The 18,832-nt window shown below is 39.5% G+C and overlaps 1 protein-coding gene across 1 annotated transcript; it reads left to right on the top strand.

Annotated features, from left to right (window-relative positions):
* The first annotated feature begins 4,227 nt into the window (after positions 1–4,227).
* Positions 4,228–13,835, top strand: LOC149299820 (small nuclear ribonucleoprotein F-like). Its single transcript, XM_089486116.1, has 4 exons — positions 4,228–4,311; positions 12,727–12,852; positions 13,240–13,304; positions 13,769–13,835. Exons 1-4 carry the CDS (start codon positions 4,228–4,230, stop codon positions 13,833–13,835), a joined length of 342 nt encoding a protein of 113 aa, XP_089342242.1.
* The last annotated feature ends 4,997 nt before the right edge of the window (positions 13,836–18,832 follow it).

An 18,832-nucleotide genomic window follows, 5' to 3' on the forward strand; every position in this document is an offset into this window, starting at 1 on the left:
AAAATAATTATCCATGATGATTTGTATACTATACACATCAAGAAAATTATTAATTATTTATTTGAGGTTTTTTTTTTTTCTTCCTCCCCATTACCCTCACAGTATAATAGGCACACACAGCTACAGTGTTAATTTTTTTATTCAGTCATTTTGATCAACAGGACAAATAAACAAGATCCAGGAATGCCCTAGAAACAAATCAACTGGCACCATTCTTTGTTTTGTCTGCAATTCAATGAACTGTCTGGAGTTTCTACACCAGTAAGAAATGTAACAGGCTTTTAATTGCTCTATGCTGACCTACTTATTTAATTTTAATATATATTTCATCATCTATTGGACCTTTCAGTTACATTTACACTGCCAAACTCCTATTGATCTGTTGCTTTACAGAGATTGTTTAAGATGGAATTTATATCTCTGAAATACTTTGCAAGCATTTACTGGTCTTCTGAACATCTTATTTCTTTATTGTCACATTCATCAGTGGACCTAGCATATAATAATGTATACTCTGGCATTTATTAATATTGCTTTATTTTTCATAGTTTTATTATGTGTGACTGTGAATACACACTGGCCACAAAGAGTGGGAGCTCTAGGTAGCCTTCCCATGGAAGTTCCCAGCAGAGCCGGCCTTAGGTGTTCTGGTGCCCTGTGCGGACTACTCCTCTGGCGCCCCCCCATCCCAAAAAAAGAAAGGAATAAAAACTTGTAACAAAACTTTTAACAAAACCCCAATCACTATATACTACGCCAAACATTGATGTGGTCTAGGCCTACCACTTAATTGTCTGGCTTAGTAGTAGGGATGCACCGAAACGAATTCTGGACTGAAACCGAAAGTGCAGCATTTACCTGGCCAAAACCGAATATGACCCCCCCAACACCATAAAAAATCTAACACTTTTATTTAAAGTAAGTAACACACCAAAATAGGAGAAAACAATTAAATAATATTATATATATATATATATATACATATATATAAAGTCCAAAAATAGTTACCGGCACTCCAGGGACTTTCCAAATAACCACACAAACAACTTCGGTTTTCAAGTCTATATATATCATATATATATATGATTAACAGCAATCACATTCCTATCATGCCCAGGCATACCCAGATTCCAGGATTTACTCGCAGACTTGGCATGATAGGAGTATGATTGCCCTATCTACCCCTTCTCACTCTCTTCTGCCGTATCTACCCCTTCTCACTCCCTTCTCCCTATCTACCCCCTTTCCCCTGTCTCACTCCCTTCTCCCTATATACGCCCTCCTAACTATCTACCCTTTCCCTCTTTGAAGTTCACTTACCTTTCAGGAGTCCTGCGGTGGGGGTGCAAGGCCTCTGCCACTGTATGGAACAGTATAGAATGATGGGAGTTATGATGTACTTTTAGAGCATAATTAGATCATGAAAAAGACATTGGAAATGGTACAGCATAACACCCATCACTCTCACACACTTACCAATCCACACATATACCAATCCACACGTATACCAATCCACACGTATACCAATCCACACGTATACCAATCCACACATATATACCAATCCACACGTATACACTAATCCACACATATATATCAATCCACACATATATACCAATCCACACATACCAATCCACACACATACCAATCCACACGTATACCAATCCACACGTATACCAATCCACACGTATACCAATCCACACGTATACCAATCCACACGTATACCAATCCACACATATATACCAATCCACACATATATACCAATCCACACATATACACTAATCCACACATATATACCAATCCACACATATATACCAATCCACACATATATACCAATCCACACACATACCAATCCACTCTCACTGAATGCTTTCCTACCTTTCCTCTTTTCTCCTTACAGCTCCTTTTCCTCCTCTTCGTTCTTCTTCTTCAGTTCTTCTGTCTTCTTCCGGGTCAGAGGGCACGGACAGCGGTGGGCGCGGCTTCAGTGTTGTGCGCCGGGATCTGACAACAAACCCCGGCGCACAGCAGCTGTTGCCGCGCGGATCACAAGGGAGCGGTATCGGAGGTCTTTAACAGACCTCCGGCTCCCTTGAGTGATGTTAAGCCGGGTTCAAGGGAGATCCTTGAACCGGCTTAAAATCACTCAAGGGAGCCGGAGGTCTGTTAAAGACCTCCGATACCGCTCCCTTGCGAGCCTGCTCCTCCCTCCTTTAGGTACGCTGCTGGCGGCAGCGGTACGCTACTGTGGCGGCGGCGCCCCCTGGAGTGTGGCGCCCTGTGCGGTCGCACAGGTCGCACACCCCAAAGGCCGGCCCTGGTTCCCAGGTATGGACATAGATTATCTGATATGTAGTAAAACTATTTAGTCTGAACTGTCATGAGATAGCTTCATGAATGTCCTGTCCAGGGTAAATATGTCATATTGACATATGTGGTACTTCACATATGTGGTAATCAACACTGCTCAACAACATCTATTGAAGCTTAAATGCTATACCAATCTCCTTGGATCCAAGGAGAAATCTGACTGCCATTTGGGGTCAAGAAGGAATTTTTTCCCTGGTTAGTGCAAAATTGGAAAGAGCCAAACTGGGGGTTTTTTGCCTTCTTTTGGACCAATAGCAACAAATTAACAGATATAGGAAAGGCTGAACTTGATGGACGCATGTCTTTTTTCAGCCTAGTTAACTATGTAACTATACTTTCTATCAAACCAGTGCAGATCATTTAGTTGAAAGTGTGGTTCTGCAAAAAACGTATCGCAATATTGAATCCTGAGGGCAAACCCACGTTAGTAATATAGCCACTCAAAACACATTGGGTGGGTGTGCTTAATTCTGTTTTTCATCTAGTGACTTCATAGAAGACCCATAAAAAATGTGCATAAGGGATCCAGTCTAAGCGTAAATGTGCAAAAAGTCATAGCGGCTATATGTGGAATTTCAGGTAAGGCTGATACTATAAACATAAATTCCAGTGCATTTTATACAATCTACAAGCTGCATTAACGCATCTGCCTATCACAGGTCAAGAGATTGAATGGACTGCCACAGTGACTGACCCTGCCACAACTATGCATTGAACTTAGTAACTTAGCACAACAAAAATCCCTAACTATAAAATATAGTCGGTAGGAAAGCGGTTCTCAAAAGGGATGGTCTTCCAAAAGAAGAATACTTAGGAGGTATTGAGCTCCCCTGTTAGTATGACAACGTATGCATTTATGATGAAGCATAATTGAGCAGGAAAATCATTTTATATTACTAAAATAAGCATATTATAGAACACTATAACCCTTGTATGTTTGTTTTACATGAATAGCAAACATTTAATATCTTTTTTTTTATTTTGATAAGTTCTTCCTGCAAAATTCTGAAATCTATAGGAAAATAAATATAACTGATGTACAGCGCTGAGGAAATCAATAATATTAATAATATAGTACAAACTTCTATGTTTAAGCTTCATTAATTTATGTACTTAAAAATATAAATGTTCTTGTATCCGAAAAACAATTCTCTTTTTTGCGCACAGTTGAAGCGTGTATTAGGATATTCTTTGCAGAAACCAGATGTCTGTCATGCATTACAGAATAGAAAAGGGTGAAATGTGTTATTGTTTGGTAGCGCTAGTCATCATGTCAATCAGCATTGCTTGGTGAAATATATGATAATTACATAGGGAGATACACTAAAGCAAACACAAGCTTCACACTTCAACAAACTTTCCGCCATACAGAGCCAGTCATGCACACATAGCTGTCACTCCAGATCCAGATTATTTCATAAAGCCTGAGTACATCTTCATGGAAAACCATTTCAAATAAAAACCTTTCCATCCCAAGTGTGAAAGGTTATTAACAAAGTTTTTTTTTTCCAGCGCTGTCTTTACAAACGTAAATGGCATATAGCATGGTTGCCTCTTTAAGGTACCAAGAAAAATACTAATAACATGAATTAATAAAATTAATTTTTGTTAAATTTTTTTTTTATAATTAAACATAATAATTAAGCTATATATAATTATTATATGTGAAACACTTACCATTTTGTTTCTGAGATATTTAAATTTGTAACACCCATGAAAACTATACTCACTTTACCAAATTATGTATTATTCCTATTATTCCTTTTATTATCATTATTACATGTGTATTTAAGCATATTATTCAAGTTTTTAATTGACTTGAATAAGTGACATCAACAACGGCAAAATTAATAATGAGCGATGTCTCAGTCTGAGCTGCACAAAGAAGGCATTGGGATAGAAAAGTTTAGTCCCTGGTCTTCTATCTTAGGGCTCAACCCTTTGGTAGGTTATTCAGAGTAAACATGTCATACTCATACATCGTTACACTACCAGAAGCAACTCTTCAAATCTTTTGAAGGACTGTAATGACTTAATGACATAATTAATGGATTTGAATATACAGAAAGTATGAACTTTACGCATGTTTACCAGTGTGTAACAATAATATTGATGCACAATAATGATAAGTACATGTCAGACTTGAATCGTTATCTTTCATTAACCTTCAGATGGAGCCCTATGGATCATCTGGGAGCCATAAGCCTAGATATGTTAGTTAACTCTGTTGAGGCTGGTTATGTATCCACAGGACAATTACCCAAGACAATAGTTGGCACATGTTCAAACAGCTTTAGTGACAACTTTGGCCAATAGACACTGCTGGTATTGTTAGTTAGTACTGTGGCAGTAGTTTGTCCTTTTCATAAGCTTATCGCTAGTCCTTCATTTTTGGGTTTAGTAGAATTGTCATATTTTCAATCAGTGTGAGCTCTTTTGAAGAGCTCAGTGAATTCCAGCATGGTACTGTAATAGGATGCCACCTTTACAATAAGTCAGTTTGTGAAATTTCATCCCTGCTAGATATTCCATGGTCAACAGTAAGTGGTATTATTGGAAAGTGGAAGCATTAAGAAACAACAGCCACGAAGCGGAAGATAACATCAAGTAACAGAGCGAGTGTTGAGGCCCATGGTGAGTAAAAGTCACCAATGCTCTGCTGATTCCATAGTTGAAAAGTTCCAAACTTCCACTGGCATTATTATTGGCACAAAAACTGTGTGGCGCAAGCTTCATGGAATGGGTTCCCATGGCCAAACAGCTGCATGCAATTCTTACATAACCAAGTACAATGACGAGTGATATAAAGCATTCTGCCACTGGACTCAGTGGAAACGTGTTCCATGGCGTGACAAATCATGCTTCTCTGGCAGTCTAATGGCAGAGTCTGGGTTTGGTGGATGCCAGGAGAACGTTACCGGCCTGACTGCATTGTGTCGAGTTTGGTGGAGGTGGGATAATGATATGGGGCTGTTTTTCAGGGAAGGCAAATCTTAACGCTTCAGAATACCAAGACATGTTATACAATGCTTCTAACTTTGTTGGAACAGTTCGGCAAAGGCCATTTTCTATTCCAGCATGACTGTGCTTCAGTGCAAAAAAGCATAGTCCATAAAGACATGGTTGGATGAGTTTGGTGTGGAAGAACTTGACCGGCTGCACAGAGCCCTGACCTCAACTCCATCAAACACCTTTGGTATAAACTGAGACGGAGATTGCAAGCCAGGCCTTCTCGTCCAACATCAGTGCCTGACTTCACAAATGATCTACTGGATGACTGGGCAAAGATTCCCACAGAAACACTCCAAAATATTGTGAAAATACATATTAATGTCTATGTAGTTAGAATGCAATGTCATAAAAGTCCTTGTTGGTGTAATGGTCAGGTGTCCCAATACTTTTGTCCATACAGTGTATTTGACTATCGAAGCTTATCCAGCATGTTGAAGCATTGTTTCCTAGGATGGATTTGATGAAAAAAGATTAGATTATCCGTTATGACTTTTGGCCAGTGTTATCATCTTATTGACAAAAAGATGGCATCTCTGTTCAAATGGATGCATTAGAAAGCCTACTGAAATGGTGGTTGGGTCAAATATGTTCCGAAAGGGCTTAGAATAGCAAAATAAGGGGTTTACTCACTAAAGCAAAAGTTAGCAGGGGAGTTGTGGCTTTTAACTCTCTCACTTCACTTCAGAGAAGGGATCAAGATCAGAATAAATAACTATATATATCTATATATACATACTAAGTACATTAGCATGCTGTAATGCCATCCTATTAAGATGAAACTTAAAAAAAGCTAACTAAATGTCCACAGATAACTAGCTACAAGACTGGCTATCAGAAAAGACAGTATAAAAATACAATACATAGACGCACAAAGACATAACACACATGCGTACACGTAAGCACTGCAGTGACAAATTTGCAGACATGTATATAAACATATGTCCTTTGCTAAACAATATAATCCAAATTAACGCTTTTTCCTTAACGAGTAGGCAACAGAAACACATTATTAAATGTCTGAAATTCCCTTCCTGTGACCTACATTCTGCAGACATATTTTGGTGAGCCGCCGCGCACATTCTTTGCTGGAATGTTATCCGGTTTTAATTTTATAATAAATATCCACTTGTTGCACATTGATCAAATTATTTTTTCCTTTACAAAAGGCAGATCTATTTAATTGCCAGAAATGGCAAATGTCCATGCACAGGTATTGGGGATATGTATTAAGTTGATGTAATGTCAATATGTTAATTCCTCAACGGCAGCTAGATTAAAACCCATCTTCAGTCATGCACATAAATCATGTGTCAGTGTAATAGCAGTATTTGCACAAGAGGTATTTCAAATATGCTGCAGAGTAGGGAGATAAATACATGAAGATTAAAGGGGGCATGCTTTGAGTTTTGTGGGTTTATTAATTAGGCAGTGAAGTTGCTTAATGTAATAGAGCTCCAGCGCTCTCTCTATGATCTACAGAAGGACCAAAATATAATAACAAGACACTCCTCAATGAGATGTATATATAGGTTCTCAGAGTCCCTCCAACTGCGCCAAGTTGGACAAGAGAAGATGCTGTAAAATGTTAACGTTCCAATTGGCTTGTTTTACCTTTGTTACACACCGCAAACATGCGCACCTGAATTGCAGAATTGGCTCATTGACATTCCCTGGAACCCCCAGGCTTTGACCTAGAGTCTCGGGGGGTTTTCTCCAATCTCAGGTCACGGGGTGAAGGGACAGTTTCTCAGGCTCACACAATCTGCAGCTGACTCCTTCCTCTCCTACACTTCTGTGAACATACATAAATTTCCCATTTGGGTAACACACTTGAGGAGTCACTACATAGGATCTGCAAGATGGGCCATTAAATGGTTAATATTGAAAGAATCTCAGGGAAAGCTCATTTAGAAAGTTCCCAGGTATGCTCATTGATAAGTCCCTGTATTTTCTTATGTATGCCTCAAAGGCTTCCCATCAGTTAATGACACTGAGCAGACGGCATACGTTGCTCTCGCCTTGTCTTTTACTGTTTTGTTTGTCTCCATTTGAGTCACAGCCAAGTGACTTAAACATGTCTGTAACAGTTTATTGATATAAAATATACCCTCAAGGGAGGCAGAAAAAAAGTTGCATTGTGCTGGCTTTCAAACATAAGCTGCCTTCTAAAGCACACTGCAAAGAGAATCAGGTTTTAGCGCTTGAGCTGAGAAATACATTTTCAATATTTTTAGCATCTAACAATTACAAAAAAACATGTTTTCAAATAGTAATGGACTGACAACTTTTAACACAGTGGCAAAGCCAGCCTAATATCCCAGAAAAGAATTAGCCCAGAACGGGAGTACCTAGAACCCCATAAAAAGACAGAAAGGATCCAGTCAGGGTGAAGATGTCTTAGACCTTAAATGAATGGGCAAATACAAACAAAACACATTCATATCTATAAGACAAATCGTCTAGACCTCTGAATTCTGGCTTTCTTTCGTCTAATCCTTTTTTCTCTAATTCATAAATGTACAATTCAGGGATCTCCATTATTCTCATTAGTGGTTTGCGCTGATCCTGAACTCTTTGCTTATCTAAATCAGATAGGATCTAAACATCCAGCGCTTCAGCTCCACACTATTCAGCCATGATGGTTAGATAAGTTACTGAGACTAAATGGAGCAAGAGCGCCACCTACTGGACTAGTTTTCACAACTTTTCACTAGGGCCTCATAATTTGTTTCCTCTGTGCTGATTTGCGGCTGCCAGCGAATTTCCGACGTCACAGAAAAAGTGCCTTTTCAGAAATCAGTTTGTAATAGAATGACGATGCCAGCGCCTTGGTGCTCCATTTCCACATTCTATTCCAACAAATAAGGACAATCTGCAATTGTGATTATGAACAAGTGATTTTAAGCTTTCAATATAATTTTCTTGTATGAAAATAACTCATGTGCTCACAATGCAGCGCACTGTATTTGTGATGTTGATGTGCAAATTGTACGACTTAATGTTTGCTGACATATTGGGAAACGGCATGTGTGACTTAAGTGGATTTTCAGACAAAATAAGTCCCTTGTAATGAATCCACGGATCAGTGGCGTCGGCAAAGGGGGGACCAGAGGGGGCCATGCCCCCCCTACATCATGCTGTGCCCCACCGTGTGCCCCAATTGAAACGCTGTTTTGTTTTTTGTTTTTTTTCTGCAGCCGCGAGGAAGCACTGAGTGACACGGAGGAGAGAGGGGCGCCAAGCGGCTGCTCAGGAATAAGTTTCCAGCAACAGCTCGGTGCCTCCTCACCCTCCTCCGCTAGGCCTATGTCCTGGTCACGGTGCTGGCATTTCATGCTGAGCGCCAGAATATGACATCATATTCCAGCGCTCAGCAGTGAAGCAGCACGCACCGCGACAGAGCAGCAAGACAGAGGCCTTGCGCTCCCACCGTAGGACTTAGAAAAAGGTAAGTGAACTTCAAAGGGGGCAGAGGGAGAGGGTAGATAGAGAGAAGGGGGGAGAGGGGGGTAGAAAGTGAGAAAATGGGGGAGAGTGTAGATGGTGAGAAAAGGGGGAGCAAGGTAGATAGTGAGAAAAGAGGGTAGTAATAATATTGAAATTAAGAGCCAAAGCAAGTGAGAGAATGAATGAATTTTGTGGATGCATTGTGTGAATGGGCGAGAGAATAAATGAATTAATGTGTGGATGAATTGTGTGAATGAGTGAGTATGAATTAATGTGTGGATGAATTGTGTGGATGAGTGAGAGTATGAATTGTGTGAGTGAGAGTGAGAAATTGTGTAAATGAGTGAGAGAATTAATTTGTGAGAATGCATTAATGAATGCACGTCACATGACCTTGCTCCCCAAGGTCACAGAGGGAAGCAGCAGGGCCCCTGTGAAAGTCTGCGAGAAAGGGTTGGTTAGGGTGTTAGAGCAAGTATGCGTGATTAAGGGAATAAATATCAGTATGAGTATATGAATGAGTGAATTAATTTTTGTAAATGAGTGTGTGATAGCATGGATGTGTAAGTGTGTGGGACGGAAAGCATGGCATAGGGAGGCTGTAATCACACTCCTATCATGCCCAGGTTCCAACATGTACTGGTTGCCTGGGCATGATAGGAGTGTGATTGCTGTTAGCAATCATATTTATATATATATATATTGTTATTGGGTTATATATATATATATATATATATATATATATATATACCGTATTTGCTCGATTATAAGACGAGGTTTTTTTCAGAGCAAATGCTCTGAAGAATACCCCTCGTCTTATAATCGGGGTCGTCTTATAATCAGACCTCAAATAGGTCTGACTATGAGACGACTAAGATCCAGATCCCCCGCTGCTGCAGGGGACCTGGATCCTCCTGTCTCCCCCCCCCCGCCCCACTTACCGGTACTTCTGAGTCCCCGGTGTGTAGCTGGGGCAGCTTGTAGATGTCTACGCGATTCGCGTAGACAACTTCCGCTGCAGCAGGAAGGAGGTGTGGCTAGCAGCGGGGGTTGTCTGCGTCCATCGCGCAGACCTTCCCCGGCTGTCAGAGAACAGAGTTCCCCACACCGGTGTGGGGAACTCTGATCTCTGACAGTCGGGGAAGGTCTGCGCGATGGACGCAGACAACCCCCACTGCTAGCTACGCCTCCTTCCGGCTGCAGCGTAAGTGCGTGGGATCTACACACTGCCCCGGCTACATGACAGGGAAGACAGAAGCACCGGTAAGTTTGGGGGGGGCGGGGGAGTAAGGCATTTCTGGAGGCAGAGTGCTCTGTGAAATGCCTTTTAACCCCCTTAATGCCACTCTGCATCCAGAAATGCCTTTTTAACTCTCTATACGCCACTCTGCCTCCTGAATGCCTTAAACCTCCCTATATGCCACTCTTCCCCATAATATGCCTTTTAACCCTCTAAATGCCAGAGTGGCATATAGGGGTATAAGGCATTTCTGGAGGCAGAGTGGCACATAGGTGGTCAAAAGGCATATCATGGGGCACAGTGGCATATAGGGTTAAAAGGCATATCATGGGGCACAGTGGCATTTAGAGGGTTAAAAGGCATATTATGGGGCACAGTGGCATATAGGGGGTATAAGGCATTTCTGGGGCAGATGTGCATAACTGGGGGGCAGGTTGGAAAATAGAAGGAAATAAAACCAAAATATTTTTCTCAATCATAGCTTTTATAAAAAATAAATAGTTTAGATGAATTAACATTTACTGGTAAAACTTTTTTCCTATAGGGTCGTCTTATATTCAGGCTTTTTCTTTTTTTCCTAAATTAATACAGAGAAAAGGGAGACACCTCCACAAACTGGTGAATAATAAAAATATAAATACCCTACAGGTCTTGCTGCTGCCCGAAAATAACACTCCTCATAAGTGTTTACAGGAATAAACACACATTGACTTTTCAAAATTCTCCTGAGGAAGCCGACGCTATAGCCGGCGAAACGCGTTGAGAGACTTTTATACTTACTATCGATCCTCGGATTTCCTGGACACGGATATATTGGTCACTCTACACCACCGTAAAGGACATCCTACCATTGCTTTTATGCATGACACCTTGGTTATGCATATACTCTTGTGAGTTTTTTATCTTTATTTTCTAATAAATATATTAACGTTTATTTGCACTATTTTTGGTTTCTGTTTCCTATCACAGAATTTTAAGGATATACAGATTCCATAACATTGATGAGCGTTTATTCGGAGCACGTTTGTGAGTGCAATTTTTTCACTATATATTCTTCCATATTGAAATTTTATTACACTATATTGTTTTATTTAGTTTTTTCCCACATGTCTATGCGCCCCGGTATTTGATATATTTTTCCTAAATTAATATTCAGATTTGGGAGGTCGTCTTATAATCAGGGTCGTCTTATAATCGAGCAAATACGGGGTATATATATATATATATATATGATTGCTAACAGCAACCACACTCCGATCATGCCCAGGCATACCAGTACATGCTAGAACCTGGGTATGATATGAGTGGGATTGCTGTTAATAATCATATATATATATTAATATTGTTATTGATTTTTTTTGTCCAGTTTTGGTGTGTTACTTACTTTAAATATTAATATATATTGGCAGCAGGGGCTAATATTAATATATATATATATATTGGCAGCAGGGTCTAATATATTGGCAGCATGGGCTAATATTAATATATATTGGCAGCATGGGCTAATATTAATATATATCGGCAGCAGGGGCTAATATTAAAGAATAAAAACAGGCAGTTCAGCTGTTATTTTGAAATCATATTTCAGTCACAGTCTTTACTTCAAAGAGATAAGTACATATTATGTAGTTAAAAATGCATGTCTAACGCATATATATATATACACACACACACACATATATATTGTATATGTAGCATTTTATAATTGCCCCCACACACTTTGGTCCCTGTCCCCCCATAAATATGAAAGCTGGAGACGCCACTGCCATTGATAAATGTTTGCAGCATGTAGGAGACAGTATGACACCCTGGGTGGGGTATTTATTCTCATGCATGTTGCATGCACTGACCGTAAAGCCGAAGCTCTCTTGTGCTTTTGCCGATTAGTACTCCAAGCCAGCAGTGGGCGCTGTTCCTCTCACCTTTCCTCTAGTGCTTTCTCTATTTCCATTTTCGCGCCTCTCTCCTCGCCCTCGGCGTCCATTTCCCTTTCTGCTCCCGTGGTGTGTTCGGTAGGACGCTCCGGGGAGGAATTTTTTGTTACTTGTGACCGCAGTCGGTCTCGGGATCCGCATCGTTCATCATGGTGAGTGTGTAACCGTGAGGACAGGGTGTGTGTGAGCCGGCAGCAGGCCCACGAATGAATTAATACGCTGCGGATATGTGCGGGCACAAGCTTTTTGTATACCCACGTGGTCCATGCCTTGTTGTTACCCGGAGCGGGTGACTGGAATTAAGTGGGCAGCTGCGTGGGGTCTCATTATAGAGTAAAGGGTAGAGATATATCTAAGGGAACCTCGTTTATGGCGCGTTCTAATAATGCTGCTTCTCTTCCTGTGTAAATATAAATCAATCTGGCTGCTAGGCCTGCTTTTGGAAATAGCGCTGTCAGTGAAAAACCACTTTTACTTTAACCAAACAAAAGGCCGCTGTGAGGGTGTTTAGAACTATGGTGATGCTATAGTTCCTATTAAAAATGTAAGTTTCCCTAAGTTTGTAAATAACTCAGCAGGGGGCGCTATCTAAAGCTGTTGCAGACTAGCCATCTCAGGTGGACACATTGATTTTATGTGTGTGAAAGTGCTTGTGATGGCTGGAGTTTTCCAATAAAATGTTTTCCTATAAGTGTTACTTATGTATCTTTAATGTCCTTCTTCTAGAGTTTACCATTGAACCCCAAACCGTTCCTCAATGGCCTCACTGGTAAGCCAGTGATGGTTAAGCTGAAGTGGGGGATGGAGTATAAGGGCTATCTGGTGTCTGTGGATGGATACATGAACATGCAGGTAGGTAATGCTCCGAGTAGTGACATGTGCCATCAGATTCAGCAAATGATCCAGCGGGGGGCTGCTACACACAATGTTATTGTTGGCACCGGTTTTCATGTGCTGTGGTGTGTGTGTGTGTGATATGGCTAGAATTGTGTTATTGGCCCCCCTATATTCAGATATGATATATAATTCATCTAGCCCTGATGTGTGCAACATTCTTCAATTCCCACATGCATTCCTGATCAGAAAAATCTCTTTTAGAATCATACCCCAAAATGGGGCATTATTAGCAAAGGCTAATTTGTTGCTGTTTTGCCGCAATGTTTATCGTTTCCCAAGTTATTGTTAATCGTGCCTGGTAAAGTGTTTTTGTTTTTTTTTCTTCTTTCTTTTTCTGTAAAGCTTGCAAACACTGAAGAATATATCGATGGTGCGTTGTCTGGACACCTTGGTGAGGTTTTAATAAGGTAAGTGTTTACAGTGACTGAATAATTAACCCAACTATTTTAAGCTGCTTGTTGGTCCTTGGGAAATATAGGTGCAAGGCCATAGTTTACTACGCCTTCTAGTTTTCAAAATGAAAGTTTACTGTTTCCTTAACTGTAAAAAAATAAAGGGGGGGGGTTTGAGCTTTTCATAAATTTCATGTATTCTTATCACAGTGTGTGATATATACAAGATAACACAAGCCGATAAATTCAGAATGAAAACAAATGTATTGAATAGTATATAGATTTGCAGACCTATTAAAGGCATTACCTCTGTTCTGTTTCAGCCTTGGTAACCTTGAATAAGATGGTAGGGTGTTTATAGCAGAAATAAAATGTACAATACCATAAGAAGCACATGGAATATTGTAACATTGTAGTATGGTATTTTAGTAACTTTGCTCATAAATGAAAGGACACTAATTTGATTTCTCTTGCTGTAGGTGTAACAATGTACTGTATATACGTGGTGTAGAAGAAGAGGAAGAAGATGGCGAGATGAGAGAATAAGTTCAAACTAACTTGATTTTGTACATTTTTTGAAAATAAACTACCTTTTTATTTTGAGGGTTGTTTTCTACCTTGATTTTCTTGAGGCGGGTTCATATTTTGTATAACGCTGTTTTTTGGGGGGGTTTTGTGAACAATAAAATCAAACTGAGTTGTGATACTTCTGCTTTGTTCTTCCTTCTCTTACATTAACTGAATAAAATCAGTATGTACTGATGTCAACCACACTTATAATATGGGACACGGGAACCTAGAGTTACTGGACCCTGGGTATCTTATGACTGTATACTTTAAACCTGAATGACAGTTTACTTGATGAAACAAATATAAAAAACTCACCTATGTACAGTATGTATGTGTTATGTAAGGTTTACAACATTACTTTATCACACATTAACCCATGCAGAACAACTTATTGGCAGTCATGGTGGTAGAACCATGTTTAACACTGACTGGGACCTTGACTACATTCATACCAGGTTGAGGTTTCATCATTACTTTTATTTGGCTTCTTACATATCACAGTTAATTACGGACTATCTTTTTTTTTTTTTTTTCTTTCTTTCTTCCCAGTAATGTTATGCTGATGAATGCATTTGAAATTCTATAATTCTATAATATAAACAAACACATGAATTATATTAAAAAATAAAACTATTTTGTGCACATTAGTTGAGGTACAAGGATTCCTGCTGTAACAGTAGTCATTGTGCAATCATAGCTCTGTGATGCAATAAAGGCAGAGCTGGATATGTGTGCAGGACACAGCTTCAGGCCACCACTTTGTTGGATTGATTGAAGCAAAATGAAGCTGATAGTTTTCGTCTTATTTCTGCTGGTGCTGGAAGTCTGCCCTGCTCCGCTGCCTGCTAATTGGCATCACAGTGACGGCAAGATGAAGACAGAACCAAGCAAGCCTCCAAAGAACAGCCAGAATGACTTGGATGCCAAATGGATTATTGTCATAGCATCCGTGATACTTGTGTTATTTTGCCAGTGCTGCTGCCTGGTTGGATTCCTCATCTATAAATATAAAAACTGTAATCCTGATGATAATGGCAGCCTGCATGAAGCCCCCAGAAGAGCCGGTCCAAAAGTGATCACGTTCTTAATGTCTGTTTTCTTCACATAATAAATAGCTTTCGCTTCCACTTCAAAATATGTTTTATTCTGTTGTGTATCGCTTATATACTATAATTATATAATCATTATATACAGTATATCATGGGAAAGGTTCTGCATGAATATACCTACCTATGGCTATCTCAGCCCTATTAAGTTACTGATTGTTGTTGAATAGTTCAGGCAGCCTTTGTGAAGTTACCAGGAGGGAGGAGATTCAGAATTGGAAATGGATTCGATAATGTTGGCTTCCATCACCGTATATCTATACACACGGGATACAACGTTGCCTTTTAAATGATACCATGAGGTGGCAATATTGAGTAGCGAGTTGCTGGATATGTATATCACCAAGAATACGATTCGAAAACATGAGGCGGTTTGTCGGAGTTCAACCAATTGGAACATGGGGTGGGCTTTTTAAATACCTGTACCCAGAAATCAGATTTTTCTTGACAAAGCTGGCGTCTTGCCAGCTAAAGGCACGTGTCGGGTTTTCGATTGCTCACTAGTTTTAATCAGAGGCTCATTAACCCGTTAGGGAATTGGTGCCTCACTAGTTTTTTGATGATAGCAAGTCTTTTTTTGGGGCTGCATAAACATTTGTTTGGGAAGCTATTTCCTCCCTTTGATTCTCCACTGTGAGCAACCCTATACCTTGAAAATGATTTATTTTATTTTTTAGCCCAAGCTACCCCAAAGTCCCACCCTAGGCCCAAATACCAATTCCTCACTAATGATCCACCTACCATAACTCATATGAAAAAAAGACCAGTGCAAGTACACTGAAAAAGCAGTGTAAAGGCACAAAATAAATAGTTTTTTAATGTATAAACAATTTTTTGGATTAACACACACTGCTGAACACACTGAAATACTCCTCTGTCCAACTCATGATCACAAGTGAGAAGGAGAGGGGCAGAGTACAGTGACAAAGGTAATGTTTAGAAACATTGCATTTGTCAATTAATGCACCCGATTGGCTGTTGACCTTGGGGTTATACAAAAATATATCTTTAATAAATAAGTAATCAACATCACACGGGGAGGAACTGGAAGAAAGCACATCAACACTTTCAGGCCGAAAGCCAATGATTGCGGTAGCGCTGCTGTGAGCCGGGGATTTGGACTAAAGAACATATATCAGGACCTCGGATCTGGTTTTTAATGTAAGTGTGGATATTTTACTTATTTATTAAAGGTATATCAGAGCAATTCCTTCAAAGGTGTAGATAATGACCTATTGGAATGGATCTCTTAAGAGGGGTTGGACGGAGAGTCTTTACATTGAGAAGGCTGTTGCCATATTTCCCCATGTATAAGACGTTCCCATTTATTACATAGTTATTATCATAAAATTCATACTCATCATCCTCATCACCCCCATCCATTAACTGTCTCTAAATTAAGACCCCATCAACCATAACTGCCCTTAAATTAACCCTAAAGACCCCATTAACCATAACTGCCACTAAATTAACCCTAAACACCCCATTAACCATAATTGCCCCTAAATAAACCCTTAAGACCCCATCAACCATAACTGCCCCTAAATTAACCCTAAACACCCCATTAACCATAACTGCCCCTAAATTAACCCCCACCTCCCCTAACTTTCAGCAGCCCAAATATTCATTGTTTACTTACTGTTAGATGAGTTTCTGAACCATGTGGACGCTATAAGAAAAGGGGCAGGGCCAATCGGCAGTGGGTCAGAAAGGGGCGGGGCCGATTGTCAGTGACTGCAGGGAGGGACTGGGAAGTAGTAACTGCAATCTACAACCACTGTATAAGACGCACCTAGTTTTTAGACCTCAAATTTTTCAACAAAAAGGTGCATCTTATATATGGGGAAATATGGTAGTTGCCATTTGTTTATACAGTGTAAATTCTTCCTTCCGCGGTTTTTTTTTAAACATTTGAATCAATGACAAATGTTAGTTCCAATCTAATTGTATTTTCATTAAGATGTGTTACAAACTCATAAAATAACTGCTTGGAGCCAGTCCAACTCAATAAAACGTCACCTATATAGCACCCCCAAAATTTTATATATTGTGTAAATACTCATGTTTGCTCCCACCAGCCAAGATAGAGGTGTGCTTAATTTGGAATGCAGAATCCTTACTTTCTTTAGAATTCTTTATTCTTTTTGGGAAATGTTTGTTATAAATGAATCTATTGTTGAGCTGTCTACTATTTCAAAACATATACTTTTACAGGGGGTAAACTGTCTGAAATGGGATATGGGCCCAGAAACCCCCCAAAACATGCCTGACCTATGCCTGTGGAGTACAGCAAATGTGTTTTTTTCTGCAGTAGCCCTCCTTTTTTTTGGATAAACCTGTGTTGTGTTTGCAATTGTTTGATCTGCACTAGAGCAGATTATTTTTGTGTATTGTTTGAAGAAAAGATCAAAAGGTTAAACAAAAACAAAGTCGGTTACTCTTCTTGTACCAAAACAAACTGAAAACATATATTTTACCGTATATGCTTTTTTCCCTGGATCCATGCAAGAAACTTGCAATTTGGGTTCCACAACACCCTCTTGACATAACTAACATGCATTGGTATGTCACGTTTTTGAGACGCTGTAAGGTCAAAATTAGAACATGCATCCTTAAGCTCTAATTTAAAGCAACCAATGAGCGTTCCTATGCATTAACGTGCATGTGATGGCTGGAGTATCCCTTTGATATTAAAAATGAAATACTAGTGAAAACATATCAAACTGTGTAATATTTTCCAATTTTGTTCAAAAATGTAAATGCAGTAGTATCCTTATTGTCCACAAGATGGCACTGCGTCTTTAGGTCATTGATTTGCCTTCCTTAATTTCATTGTTCAAAGACATTCTTTAGGTGGGGAAGTTATCCATTTTCAAGGTATTTTTCTCGTGATCTCTGTGTACATTGTAAAGATATGTTGTGCATTCAGCCATACCCTTCCATTAAAGTTGATTTAACTATATTACTGGGTAAAATCTAAAATCTTTAAGGGAATAATAGCAAGGGGAGCAACATTTGTTGATGCCTGTTAGATTCAATGGTGACTCAGGAGCTGTGTGTAGGCTAAACTCTCCATAAACCAAGTTTTCCCCCATTCTGAAAATATTGGGAAGTTTTAGTGAATTTGTAATTACATTCAAAAGAGTCTAAGGGGCCCCACCAACTGTATGTGGTGGTGTAGGCATTTTTTAATACACCAACCTATTTTATTCATCTAACAGCCATAGTGGGGTGAAATCTCAATAGATAGGTTGGTCAGATGCCTTATTTAAACAGGAACACACATAAAAAAAACGCATCATGCAGGGCAGCCTAGAGTGTAATGCAACTCCACAGTATACTTGATGCTTGCCAGGCTCAAGGATCAAATTGTTTCATTAGGAACAGAGTGCCTGAATCCCCACCAGATTTTTATCAGAACACAGGTGTCATCAACTCTTTTATTTTCTCCAAGTCCTGCACTCAGGTGGTGATACTCAAGCTTTCCTATGCCTAGCATTAAAACTCATGCATTACTGGTTTTAAGGTAGATTAAAAAAGTACTAACGACTATCAGTGCAAATATTTCTAATCATGGATATAATCTGATATTGTGTAAACTGTTAGCTGCTAAGCAATAGCACTTATTATTTACCCTTGGTTGTATGGAAAAAAGAAAAAGACTTTAGGGTCACTGTGCTGGACAAATTTTATATATATATATAGGATTTCCAAAAGAGCAGCATGTAGCAACTTTGCAAATCACTGAAATACAACCCCATTACACCATGCCAGCCTCAGAAAAGTAAAAGTGTTAATTCTAACTGTCAAACATTGCCTTATGTTAACAATATCACAGCTTAAAATTCAATAAAGTCCTTAAATGGG

Source organism: Sceloporus occidentalis, unplaced genomic scaffold, assembly GCF_023333645.1.
Source record: "Sceloporus occidentalis isolate IW3139 unplaced genomic scaffold, rSceOcc1.0.p SCAF_28, whole genome shotgun sequence".
Taxonomy (NCBI): Eukaryota; Metazoa; Chordata; class Lepidosauria; order Squamata; family Phrynosomatidae; genus Sceloporus; species Sceloporus occidentalis.

Excerpts from the sequence above, each read along its gene's own strand:
- LOC149299820 (XM_089486116.1), top strand. The coding sequence starts at position 4,228 with ATGTCTCAGTCTGAGCTGCACAAAGAAGGCATTGGGATAGAAAAGTTT. Across the intron at positions 4,312-12,726 it reads TCTTAGGGCTCAACCCTTTG|AGTTTACCATTGAACCCCAA; the intron begins GTAGGTTATTCA and ends TCCTTCTTCTAG. Across the intron at positions 12,853-13,239 it reads ATGGATACATGAACATGCAG|CTTGCAAACACTGAAGAATA; the intron begins GTAGGTAATGCT and ends TTTTCTGTAAAG.